This window comes from Schistocerca cancellata, chromosome 1 (genome assembly GCF_023864275.1).
Source record: "Schistocerca cancellata isolate TAMUIC-IGC-003103 chromosome 1, iqSchCanc2.1, whole genome shotgun sequence".
Taxonomy (NCBI): domain Eukaryota; kingdom Metazoa; phylum Arthropoda; class Insecta; order Orthoptera; family Acrididae; genus Schistocerca; species Schistocerca cancellata.
The window spans coordinates 271,957,997-271,972,259 of record NC_064626.1 but is presented as its reverse complement, the minus strand read 5'-3'; the positions used below and the strand labels follow the sequence as shown (position 1 = coordinate 271,972,259).

The 14,263-nt window shown below is 44.5% G+C and overlaps 1 protein-coding gene across 1 annotated transcript in view; it reads right to left on the bottom strand.

Annotated features, from left to right (window-relative positions):
• LOC126169379 (potassium channel subfamily T member 2) overlaps positions 1–14,263 on the bottom strand; it is a 1,084,296-nt gene that overhangs the window by 560,794 nt on the left and 509,239 nt on the right. The window contains exon 5 of the mRNA XM_049920640.1: positions 10,737–10,836. Coding sequence (XP_049776597.1) covers positions 10,737–10,836 — 100 coding nt within the window. The remainder of the gene's footprint in view (positions 1–10,736; positions 10,837–14,263) is intronic.

The following is a 14,263-nucleotide window of genomic DNA, read 5'->3' as shown; positions in this document are numbered from 1 at the left end:
GCACTGCTGAAAGGTAACATGCTAGTGATAAGTAAATGGTTCATAATGTCCGAGATATTGAATTTGGTTTCTAGAAGAACTACTTAAGAATGAATGAGTATAATTTTGACGCACTTGTAGATGAGTATACTTCATGTTGGTATCACTGTATAGTTGATACGGAGCATCTGGTACAGGTAATTGTATACTGATGATTAGTCTTTTGATTCCCAGTTTTCTGCAGAGTTGTTGGTTGCGTTATAAGCACACTATTTCAACTACCGACCCAGCTGTCTTCTTCAAGTGCAGCGAGTTTTGCTGTTATGTTTACTTGCTGCCTGATGCGCATCATCCTAGAGAGAGAAGGCTCAGTACTTTGCGAAGGCATTTCACCAGGATAACAATTGGCTTTCTGAAGCGCTGGCACTTCGTTTAGAACCGTGAAGATTTCAAATGCTAGAATGAGGGCATTCTTGATCCTTCGTAAAGAAAAGTAACTCGTAATACCTGTAAAATAATGGACATAACATAGCAGTCCGTAATACAGTAATGAAAACAGTACAAGAAACTTTTATTGAATTACACAGTTTATCGTTTTTTTTCCTCTTCTTTCAGAGGTCTCCGCTTTCCTGGGCCGTTTTCTGTAATTTCATCTCCAATTTTGCAGCTCATTTTTATTACACTTGGTGCACATTTGGAATATTATCTGTTTTCTTTAGATTCGTGTAACGTTTGTAGGTCAACAAACAAGATCTTTCATGGGCCGTCCAATGAAACACATTCTTTTTCTAAAAATGGGTTGGTTTTATTCAGGATTCCAATACTCCATGTTTTTCCCAATCTTTTGGATACAAAAGCCTATTTTTCAACATAATCTCAGTTCAACACGACGGCCTTACACCACCTTTCTGGGAGGGCCTACAGTATATGCCCGAATGGTACCACCCTGCTGGTCGACACCGGAGCCAACGTTAGTTACCTTCCCATCATCCACATACTTCTTCTCGCTGAATCATCCTTCATTGGGCCAGACACGTGGAAGTCGGATGGTGCGAGATACGGGCTGTAAGGTGGTTGAGGAAGAAAATGCAATGAAAGCTTGTGAGCTCCTCTCGGGTGCGCAGACCTGTGAGAGGCCTTGGAGAGGGAGAAGTTTTTGTACAGTTTTGTGGTAGCGAACATGCTGAAGCCATTTCCTCTATTTCCTGAGCACTGAGGGTAGCACGATACCCTTCAGAGTTGATGATTGCACCATAAAGAAGGACATCAAAGAGAATAACCAAAATAACCCCCCTTAAGAGTTCCAAAATATCGTCGCCAAGACTTTACTGGCTAAGGGTGTGGACCTGAAATTCTTCTTCGGAGGAGACTTGGCGTGGCGTCACGCCACGGATTGGCAATTAGTTTCCGGTTAGAAGTGATGAATCCATATTTGATTGAATGAATCCATATTTCATCGCCTATGACAGTGTTTGATAAGAAGTTGTCAAAATCAGCACAAGCAATTCCGCAAAGCTGGTCCATCGTTCCTTTTTACAGTTAGGCGGCGACGAACCCAGCGGGCGCACACCTTTGAGTACCACAACTGTGGAACGAGTGTGTCAGTACTACCAGCAGAGGCGTCCAGCTGAGCAGCGAGGTATCTGACTGTGATCCGTCGATCACCTCGAATGAGAGTGTCCGCACGTTCCAACGTTTCAGGAGTCACAGCTGTGTGCGGCCGGCCGGCATGCCGCGGATCGGACAGGTTTGTGCGACCTTGTTGCGATGGTGACAGACGCCTCGCCCAACTATTCACCACGCTTTTGTTCAGTGTCATGTCCCCACAGACATTTTTGCAAGTGCCTTTGAACATCTGTGATGTTCTGGTTTCCAGCCAAAAGAAACTGAAACTCAATGACAAGTCTCTGCTTCGTGCGCAACCTCGTTACAGATGTCACTTTGAAGGCTATGCATAGCGCCTTCACCTATCGGAACTTCGTGGTACTATAGGAACTGAAAGAGGAATAGTCCATGACGGCCCACAACAAATACCGAATTTCTTAAACCGAAACTGGCCGAGAAAAAAAATGTGCTGCTTTTCTTCTTGAAGGCCTCACGTATAAGATTTTTGATACGGTCGTTGGCCGACTCCTTCGCTATACCGCAAGCAGGTAGAACCTCTCACGTTGAAAACAACGGGAGAACTCACGTAATTACTGATCGTTGGCCGTCGCAGAAATTTATACGCATGTACCCAGCTAATTTAGCCTACATCAGATGGCCTGTAGGTGGTGTTTTCACTAATGCCTGGGCAGAAATGCAGGTGTTCCACAGTACATCGGAAATACCTATCACCTGTCGCTAAATTCTGCTCTTCTACGGCCGGGTGTAGACTACCACCACCGGGAACTTCGTTGCGTATTACTCTGAAGCGGTAGCAGTCAAAGGCGCGGGCCGACATTGTTGTGCCCTACATCACTCGACACTGAGGTTCCACGTCATCTTTTCAGGCAAGGGTATAATGAGGTGACGAAAGTCATGGGATAACGATATGCTCATGTGCAGACGGCGGTAATATCCAGTACACAAGGTATAAAAGGGCAGTGCGTTGGCAGAGCTATCATTTGTACACAGGTGAGTCAAATGGTTCAAATGGCTCTGAGCACTATGGGACTTAACATCTGAGGTCATTAGTCCGATATAACTTAAAACTACTTAAACCTAACTAACCTAAGGACATCACACACATCAATGCCCGAGGCAGGATTCGAACCTGCGACCGTAGCGGTCACGCGGTTCCTGACTGAATCGCCTAGAACAGCTTGACCACACCGGCCGGCTCAGGTGAGTATGTGGATAGGTTTCCGACATTGATGATGATGGCCGCATGACGGGAATTAACAGACTCTGAAGGCGGAATGATAGTTGCAACTAGACGCATGGCACATTCTGTTTCGGTAATCGTTCGGGAATTCAGTCTTCTGAGATCCAGAGAGTCAAGAGTTTCCTGAGAATACGAAATTTTAGGCATCACCTCTCGACAAAATAGTGGCCGACGGCCTTCACGCAACGACCGAGAGCAGCGGCGATTGTGTAGAGTTTTTCAGTGCTAACACGTAAGCAACACTACCTGAAATAATGGCAGTAATCAATGTGGAACGGACGACGAATGTATCCGTTAGGACGGAGTCGTGAAATTTGGCGTCGGCAGACGACCGATACGAGTGTCTTTCCTGACGCACGACATTGCTTGCGACTCCCCTTCTGGACTCTTGACCATATATGTAGGACCCTAAGTAATTGGTAAACTGTTGCTTGGTGAGGTGAGTTACGATTTCAGTTTGTAAGGGCTGATGGTACGGTTCGAGTGTAGCACAGATTCCAAAAAGCCATGGACCCAAGTTGTCAACAAGGCACTGAGCAAGTTGATGGTGGCTTCATAATGGTGAGGGCTGTGTTTAAATGGAATTGACCGCGCCTTTTGGTCCAACAGAACCGATCATTGGCCGGAAACAGCTATGTTCGGCTAACTGGAGACCATTTGCAGCCATTCATAGATTTCATGCTCCCAAACAACTATGGAATTATAATGGACGACAATGAGTCATGCACCCGGACACTCTTGTTAGCGACTTCTCTGGACAGTTCAAGCTGATGATTTGGCTATCCAGATCTCCCGACATGAATCCAATCGAACATTTATGGGACATAATCGAGAGAATTCTGCTCTGGCAGGCTGTGGGGGCAGCATGGCTCAGTACTTCTGCAGGCGACTACCAACAACTTGTTAAGTCCATGCCACGTGGAGCTGCTGCACTACGTCGCGCTATCGGGGGTCCGACACGATGGTAAGAGGTATCCCATGACTTTTGTCACCTCCGTGTACCCTATCAACAGACGTATCCGTGTGTGGAGGGTTCGAGAAGATGGAGCACTGCCAAATTACGTTTTTCTTTGTCATGCCTTCCCCCGTCGGAGGTTCGAGTCCTCTCTCGAGCAAGGTGTGTGTGTGTGTGTGTGTGTGTGTGTGTGTGTGTGTGTGTGTGTGTGTGTGTGTGTGTGTGTTGTCCTTAGCGTAAGTTAGTTTAAGTTACATTAAGTAGTGTGTAAGCCTAGTGGCAGATGATCTCAGCAGTTTAGTCCCATAGTTCTTACCACAAATTTCCATTTGTTTGTCATGTGGGCGCTACTCCTTGAGTAAGGTATGGGGTGTCGTGGATGCACAACGTAACTACCTACGGTTGGCATTGCCTTTAATTTTTACAATAGGCGTTACATTTCTGAGGTGTTAAAACTGATGGCTGTGCCTGATTTCCGAGATATCTTTACCGTTATCTCTTAACAAGGTAACTCAACACCGCGTGCTGATCTCGCCGACCTAACTACCTCGGTTCAGAGAGTGTTGAACTGTTGTCCTGCCTAATGTTCCTCAAGTAAGTGTTGCCGGAATAAATACAGGATATTTTCGCTGTTGTTTTCAATTGCGTGTTACGTACCAGCCCATTTCAAATAAGTGAAAGCGCAAGCGTTTTCTGAATTAAGTGTTGCAAGCAAACCTCTCTGAATAATTGAAAGGTATACAGGCTAATGCTATTCTGATGGGATATTACTTGCCAAGCGGTCGAAATTAATGTTTTCTTAAGTAAGTGTTAGTTATCATCTTATTGAAATCACTCCAGGGTTAATGTTTCTTAAATAATGACTGTTGTTGCGGGAACTCTGGCTGTTTATTAATACTTCCTCATAGTCGATTGTAACTCCATGTCTAATTGAATTTTATTTTGTTAGATTACGGTCATGTTAAACCATTACAATGGGTGACGCGTTTGAACAGAATGGTGACAGCGTGCTACAAGTGGCGATGCCTTCGTGGAAAGAGAGCGTGTGTGCGAGGGCGAGGCGCGCGGGAGATAGGGATCGGCGCGGTGCAGCGGCGTGGGCAGAAGATGCACGTGGGCGGGCCACGTGTCGGTCGCGTGCTGCGCCTTCCACTGGCCTTGACCGAATTACCGCGAGGGCGCGGACGCAGCGAGCCCCGCCGTGGCCTGTGCTATATATACGACTTGCGACAACTGGCCAGAAGACCGTGTGACGTCAGGAAGATAGTGCCGCGCGGGAACATGAACTACGTGAAATCTCTCTGCAGTCTCCACAATGCCGTAGATTACGGACCAGAATTGGGACATTCGTTCGACTTAAGACTGGTTGTCTCCTCAGAGATTTGTTGCAAAACCCAATATGCAGTAATGGTGATGTCAGTATGCATATGAAATAAAAGGTGACGGAGCAAAGCAGTTGCTCTCAAATACACTCTAAGAAAAAAAAAAGAAGCACCATGAAGTGATTATCCAAATGGTGCGGAAAACGGTACACCTACACATAAACAAATTTTTGCAATTTCAGAAAACTGGTTGATTTATTTTGTTCAAGAAAAAGAGATTCACAAATTGAGCAAGTAAATAACTCATTGCTCCACCTCTGGCACTTAAACAAGCAGGTATTTGGCTTGGTACTGATTATCACAGTTGTTGGATCATTCTGAGGGATATCGTGCTAAATTCTGTCCAATTAACGTTTTAGATCGTTCAAATCCCGAGACGGTTAGAGGGATCTGCCCATAATTTTCCAAACGTTCTCAGACAAGGAGAGGTCAGGCAAGTAGGGTTTGGCAAGCACGAAAACAAGCAATTGAAACTTTCGCTGCGTACGGGCTGGCATTATCTTGCTGAAACGTAAGCCCAGGATAGCTTGCCATGATGGGTAACAAAATGGGGCGTAGAACACCATCGACGTATCACTGTGCTTGAACATACGAATAAGTGACTAGGGCACTACTCACTGTGCCCCATTGACACTGCAACGAAGTGTGTACATAAATTGTCGGGACATTTGGGATTACTGTTGCTGTGAGTGAATGTCAACGATGAGTTGGCAAAAAAAAAAGGTAATGACGAAAACTGCCAGCAAGTGGACTCGGTACGAAATTGGGCATTTCGTTAGTTTGTACGAGGAAAGACCAGCGTTATAGAGTGCACAGTTACTGGATTCCATGAACTGAGATAAGAGGCGAAGTTTGTCCGCTGAAATAGTTACTGTTTTTAACACCTTCATGGAAGAAGTCGATCAGAATATCCACGATTCGAAGAATTAGGCAAAGCTGTTTTATAATGCAGATTAATTCAGACAGAAAAAAGTGAAGTTATGTCTGAAAATAATCCTTTTCGAACTTGGAAAATTGCCGTTTAACTTCATGCAACACAGCTGTATCTATAATTTTATATGACGTGGTATATATTAACTACATTATTAAATCGAATGTTGCAGATCAGACGTTTAGGAATTTACAAGTCTTTCCTTAAGTCAACACAGTAAAATCATTCAAATAACTATATGTCTGTAAATGCTTCATGTATCAGATATCCCCCATCTTTGGCTTTCAAACGTGTACGGGTATCAAAGTGAAACTGGTGTTCTGCGATTTCATCGTAATTGTTAGTTTACCAAATATTAAATAGAATAAACGTTGCTGATGCTAGAAACAGACAGACAATCAGCCAGTCTTTAACACTAATATAATAGCTAAACTGACAATTTTAGGTCCAATTATGAAAAGCACTTTTTACATGTCCGTCGCCTTTATTCTCGTAAAATTTCGATATTGTTGTGGATTTTCCATCATAAACTCTACAATTAAATTATGGCATGCTCCAAAATCACTCGCCGGCCAATTCGGTCTTCTGCCCTACACGAACACGATCGTTTACGTTCTTTGACTATCAGCAAAAATTCACCCCTAGTGCAAAAAATTCCGCGAGTTCTATCTGAGAGCACCGAACTGTCGGAGAGCAAAAAACTCTCATGTGAGTTCCAACCCTAACGATAGTTTTGACAAATGTGCAAAAAATTGTTATTGTAAGGAGGCTGGACTACTACAGAAGTAAGTAAGTAGCAAAACTGAAGCGAGCAGGGGAGACAAAATAAATGTTCCGACAGTTGTTGCTAAAGTGCCTCTGGATGCATTTTGCGCGGAAACCGCTTCCATCCGCATCATGTGTAACTTTGTCAGTAGTCTACAAAAAGTTCTCGGTTTACTTGCCGCGTCAATGGCTCTGAGCACTATGGGACTTAACTTCTGAGGTCATCAGTCCCCTAGAACTTAGAACTACTTAAACCTAACTAACCTAAGGACATCACACACATCCATGTCCGAGGCAGGATTCGAACCTGTGGTCGTAGCAGTCGCGCGGTTCCGGACTGACGCTCCTAGAACCGCTTGGCCACCGCGGCCGGGTGCCGTGTCAAATTCGGATAAAATCCCGATCTTTCGATGACTACATCATCTTCGTCAGAGGTAAAACTGATTGTTGTGGACCGGTGAGGCTTCCGCTTTTATAAGCAGTGGACGACTTGTCATTGGCTGGATGACGTCACGGTGAAATCGGCGCGTACGGAGGTGGCCGCCTCTATGTCCATAGATTTTGTCTGCCTGCTTTATCTAGCGTTGCTTGCAGCGCCATCCAGCGCAACAGGCGGAGAACTGCGAGGAATGTAAGATGTCTCCTTCTGCGCTCTTTCTCTATCAAAAGCGGAAGCCTCACCGGTCCACGACCGTTTCACCCCTGACGAAGATGATGGAGGTAGTCATCGAAAGCTCGGGATTTTATCGAAATTTGACGAGGCAAGTAAACCGAGAACTTTTTTTTCTTTTTTTAATGCAACGACTCCGTCGCCAAAGACCTCGTAGTCAACTCAACTTTACCAGTATAATGACCGGCAGTATGCAACAGACGTAGTGAATTCTGTCATGAAGGCGTTATTAATTGGCTTGTGCGTTCTCCTCATGTGACGTCCATGGACTTTTTTCTGCGAGGTAAACTGAAAGATGAAGTCCATGCACTAGTTCCGACAACCCAGCAGCAGTTAAAACATCGCATTCATGCTGCATGTGCAATGATATCGAAGGAATGTCTTCAGTGTGACCAGAAGTCCTTGCAATTACACCAGAGGTACACGTTTGCTGCGCTGGGTTCCCGCGTGATGTAGATAGGGCGCCTCGCCGCATTTCGCGTCCCACCCCCCACCCCCCGTTTGAGGTTCGAGTCCGCCCTGTCTTCGTGTGTGTTGTCCTTAGCGTAAGCTGGTCTCAGTTAGATTAAGTAGTGTGTAAGCCTAGGGACCGATGACCTCAGCAGTTTGGTCCCATAGGAACTTACCACAGATTTCCAATTTTCTTGCAATTAGAGACTGCAAACGTGCATTGCAGTAGAGAGAGGGCATTTTGAATGCTTGATGAAATAAATGGAATTTTAAGTAACGGAAGAGGAGCAGGAGGAGGAGGAGGAGGAGGAGATTAGTCTTTAGCGTCTCGTCGGCATTAGAGACGGACACAAGTTCGGATTGTGTCAAGGACAGAGAAGGAAATTAACCGTGCCCCTTCAAAGAAATTACTCCGGCATTTACCCAGAGCGATTTTGGGAAATCACGGAAAACCTAAATCGAGATGGCCAGACGCTGGTTTGAACCGTCGCCCTACGGAATGCGAGTCCAGTGTGCTGACAACCGCGCCACCTCGCTCGGTTTTATGTAACGGTCTCTCACCACATTCCGCTGCGGTTTCCTGATAACTGCTGCACAGTACCCGGCGCCAAAACGGCTGGTGGATTGACCAGTTTAGTTGGTTTAGTGTTTCAGGCCTTAAAACAATTTGATATTCATTGTGTTGTTATGGAGTAATCCAACTCGAATTTGGCGTTGTCTGAAGAAAATTTTAAGTAGGGTAAAGCTGGTATATTACAGCTCAAGATGACTGGAACCGCACACACAGTACACACATCGGCTCTGTACGCCTTGACGGACAAATACTGACACCATAACCTCTTTCCTCGTTCCTTTCGAAACTGGAAAGCACTAGTTTTATGTCATGGTACTCCATATTTCGCTATGTCCGTAACATATATCTTTTCTCTGTTTCTTTAAGATAGATGGTAATCCCTAAATAAAGCCTTAAAAATCTAACACAGCACGTCGGGGAGAAAAAGAGAAAGCATCCTTCGTATTTCAAAGTACCAAACTAACACCCATGAAGATATCTACGTTATGATCTTACACAGTGAGACAGTAAAATGAAGTTAAGTGTAGTACTATTGACTATATTTCTGTGTGACAATTGTTATGATGAAGACGAATGAGTCGTCGCCAAAGTTGACAGTTGGCCAATGCTAAATAGAAACATATCAATCACAGCAGGTTTGTCAGTAACGTCGAGAAGGTGCTGGCTGCATGGTATGGATCTGCAACGACTAAAGTAATTAGAAGTCACTGTACGGCAAGAAAGGAAGAATGAATTGATTGTTGGTGTTAATAACGATCATCCTCCTTTACCTCCTCTGCATTACTGCAGATGACGTGTCACTGAGCACATTTGTTCTGTGCATGCAGTACACGGGAAGCGCCTAGTTGTTTCCACTGCACTGTGTGGAATACGAAGGTTCTGTTATAGTTCACTAACCTGCTGTCTTCAAGTTGATGTCCCCAGCGCAGAAAACAGCACACAGGTCGTAGGTTCTGTATCTCGAGGCTGAAACTAACTTTTAGCGAGGTTCTGTTGTGAAATAATGTATCACTTCTTTGGGATGCCACTCGCGTATTTTAATATAGCCAAACGAGAAGACTACATAATCTTAATACAACATCTTCTGATACAGCAAAGTCCATGATCAAACACAATGTTTACGAAAATATATCTTTACACTATTTGTGGCACGTGTCTGTGCCTCATGACTACCGGAGTGAATCTTTTAATGCTGAATACTGGCAAACACATCCTGCGACAGACAACATGACTGTACATCTCGACTGTCTAATCCAAAGTGATGAACAGGAACTTAAATGAAAATTGGAAACACATCCTACGACAGACTACATGTCTGTTCTTCTCGACTGCCTAATCCAGAGTGACGAACAGACCGAAACACTTCGCGCGCCTTACCAGAGAAGGCGTGACCCGAACGCTTCCGAAGTGTTTAGTCTGCGGTTTCGTCAGTCTTTTGTTTTTGATTTAAATTGTTTTTAATAATTCTAAAATGACTGTTTGATAGTCAGCTGTGGAGAGATATTTATATTAAAATGTGAAGTCATTCCAAAGAGTAGTTTAACTAATAATAATAACTATACTTTAACGTTTTGGCGCCCTTGCCCCGAACACAGCAGCCAATCACAGAGCAGCAGCATTACGCAGGCGGTCTTTCTCACGGGAATGGTACCGAATCTAACATCTGTCACCGGTACCTCACACCACATTTCGCCATCTATATACTTTCTTGCATCTCCACTGCTCTAGGAACAGCTTCTTGGAGCCTAATGTGATGGCAGACTAAGCCAGAAATATTACGATTGGTAAAAAATAATATATAATGTACTTAAGTACAGGATTCTTCTTGGCTGCAAACACATAATTCTAAACAGATAGCTATTGAGGCCTGACTTAGGCCATACGTTACTAAGCGCCTTGTCAGAGGTTGCTTCCTATCAGCTGAAGGCTGTGGTACATTCCTAGTCGACGTCCCGAGCAAGAGTGGCCGAGAGCTCGCTAGATACTTGATACAAGCCGCGGAGCGGCGCTAGCGGCGCTGGTCAACGATGCTAATACGGACCGCGGTCGATAACTGCAACACCTAACAAGTGTGGTATCGAACTTTGATACCACAACAACAGCCTTCTATAGTGTGAACCGCGAAACGTACGTTACGGATTAAGGAAGGCAGTGGGATACTCACCATGATGCGTGCGTCGGGTCGTTGTCGGTGATAACCCTGACGATGTACAGCATACACGTGAGGAGCTTGAACACCAGGTTTGCGATCCTGATGCGCAGACCTGGAAGAAACGGCAGGCAGATAGTGACATAGCAGGTCGACGACAAACGTCACAAATTGTTTCATACTTTGATGCTACTTTAAGCACTAACATTTCACCAAGAGTTATTTAGTAACTCACACTCACACACACATTCACTCACTGGTCATACCGGACTCGAGAGTCCATTACCGCAACAACGTATTTTCGCCATCTGTCCCTGTCTTGGGATATTTCCTTCCATTCACCTTCAATACATAGACTTCTCAAATCAGCCTTCGCATTGTCCTCCCATCTACGCCTCAGTCTCCCCACAGGACGTTTTCCCTACCAGTACTCTGCGCGCTGCCCTGCCCTCATCCATTCTAGTTACGTGACCCGCCCATCGCAGCCTACGTGATTTAATACTACTGATTACGTCAGGGCTTGAATCGAGTTCGTGAACCTCTTCGTTATGCAGTTTTCGCCACTCTCCGCTAAAGTCATCCCTTTTTTGCTCCGAAAATTTTCCCCAAAATTTTGTTTTCAAATACTCGAAACGGCTTTTCATTTTGCACAGTGAGACACCAAGTCTCACACCCATACAGCATAACTGGTAGAATAATAGTTTTATATATTCTAATCTTTAAATTCCTAGACAATATCCGCGATGAAAGTAATCTATTCAGTGAGAAGTAGCAAGTATTTCCCGCCCGTAAATCTTCTTCAGTTCGGATTCAATCTCATTTCTCGAAGTGATGTCCACGCCTAGATACTTAAATGTGTTCACTTTTTCGAACTGCATGTCTCCAACTCTTAACATTTCCTGCCTGATCTACTACTGTTGGCGTTCTAGTAGTAACCAGGTATTTAGTTTGTTCTTCACTTATCCTTAGACCTACATCTTCACTAGCCTTGATTAATGCATTCGTATTTGCTGTTACAGATTCTTTCCTATTGCTAATGATGTTTAAATGATCTGCATACCCTAATATCTTAATATTTCCATTTAACTCCACACCCTCTGAATTATCTGCTGCCATTCGTACAATATATTCTAGGACTAAATTAAAAAGTAGTGGAGACAGGTCATCTCCCTGCTTAAGTCCGTTCTTTATTACAGTTATTTAGCAAGGACTTCATAAACACACCGGAAAAAAAGTTAGTCACCTCTGGGTGAAATCTCGATAACAGTGCCTAACACCGCCTATAAAGTTCATAATGACCTCACTTCGGTGAAGAAGAGCGTCCACAAGTTTCCTCAGGTATGTCGTATCCAGCTGTAGCCTATTATTGACAATTAGGTCCCACAGAGCTACCAAACTGCGATGATGTCGATTTCGTTACACAAGTGGTTGAAACTGCCTTAGATATTTTCTATGGGACAAAGATCTGGTGATTTAGTGGGACAGTCGAAGTGCAACACGATGCCTCAGTAATAGTACGCATGCAGATCTGTGAACAACGCTCTTAGTATCTTGGAAGACGGGAGCGTCCACACAGCGTGCATCGTGAAGATGCAAAAGAAAGGGGAACGTTTGGTCAGTGAGACTTCTGAAATAAATGTCCTGGCAGATTAAAAATGGGTGCCGGAATAGAAGAAGGAAAGAAAATTAGGGTTTCAACGTCCCTTCGACAACGAGGTCATTACAGATGCAGCTGAAGCTCGAAATGGTTCAAGGATGGGGAAGAAAATCGGGCGTATTCTCTCAAAGGAACCATCACAGCATTTTCAAGAGTGATTTAGGGTAATCTGGATGGTCGTACGCGGAATTGAGCCGTAGTTCTTCCGAATACTAGTCCGCTGTGCTAACCACTGCGCCAAATCGCTCGCTCCGGGACTCGAATGTGGGCTCTTTGTCTTTCAAGGGAAGCGCTCGACCGACTGAGATGTCCAAGCACGGCTCACAATCAGCCGTCACAGCTTTACTTCCGTCAGAACCTCAACTTCTACTTTCCAAACTTCTGGGAAGTTTAGTTACATACGCTGCGAAACTAGCATTCCTGGAAAAAAGGATTTTGGGGAGGCATGGCATACCCACAGCATGGGGAATTGCTGCCAGAATAAATTTTCACTCTGCAGGTGTGCACTGATTTGAAACGTACTGGCAGATTAAAACTATGTCGGACCGTGACTCGAACCTTGGTCTCGAAGCCGGGACCAATGCCTTCCGTGACAAGTGCTCTACCGACAGAGCATCTGTGCTCGACTCGCGATCCGCCCTTCAGGTTTAAATGGTTCAAATGGCTCTGAGCACTATGGGACTTAACATCTGAGGTCATCAGTCCCCTAGACTTAGAACTACTTAAACCTAACTAACATAAGGACATCACACACATCCATGCCCAAGGCAGGATTCGAACCTGCGACCGTAGCAGCAGCGCGGTTCCAGACTGAAGCGCCTAGAACTGCTCTTCCACAACGGTCGGCTCCCTTACAGGCTTACTTCCCGCAATACCACGTCTACCAAACTTCGCAGAATTTCTCCCGCGTACGTCGCGAGGATACCACTCCCGGAAGAAAGTATATCGTTGAGATATGGCTTAACCACAGGAGTGATAGATCCCTGTGAACGACAGTTTAGTGATTCTTGTCACTGCTTAATCGGATGCTGTGCCCCACTCCACAGCGTGATATTCACAGAAATATAGTAAACACTGGTACGAACATTTTGTAAACTGTTGTTGTTTCAGGCGGGCAAATATCAAGAGCCATCTCAAACTGTCAAATATGTCTGAAATTGCAAATATTTTCTGCTACTGTTGTCCACATTGTTGAGATCACAATCTGATCTGCCCTTTCTGAAGCTGAATTGCTTCTACGGCCGCTTAGCTCTTTGTGGGACTGTGCTCCGTTGCGCAAAAGTGCTTCTGCACACTACCCGAGGTGCTAAAACGAAGACTGATCTGAAGCTCTTAGGAACCACTGGATCTCTATCTTTGCTGTTCTCAACTACCATAGCTTGCTGCACTTCCAGACTAATGGAATTCTTGCCTTCAGTAGGTATGTAAAGAATGGAACAATTTTAATCTTTGCTACTTTCAGAGTTTCGTTATGAATGTAATATGGTACGGGAGTTTTCCCATTCTTTATCTCAGTGTTAGCAACTGCAACTTCTACTTGTGCAACAGATAGAACGACACTTGGATTTTTGTGTGAGGCGTATATAATGTATCCTGATTCTCTCTGATGATCGTCGTCATTTTCGCTATTATCTTCTGGAAGATGCGACTTCAGCAGGTTTATAGCGGTATCTCTCGATTCTCTAGTAATAGTCTCGTCCTATTTACGTAATGTAGATAGCACAATTGGTGTTTTTACTTCCTCTTTTAATATTCTATGCGAGCTCCCTTTGAATGTATTGTCTTAAATAGTTTTCCTTCGTGATACCTATGAGAGACCGGTATTCTGTTTTCGCTGATACATACAATAACAGTCTATAGTCGTAGTCTAAAGATCTTTGATAAA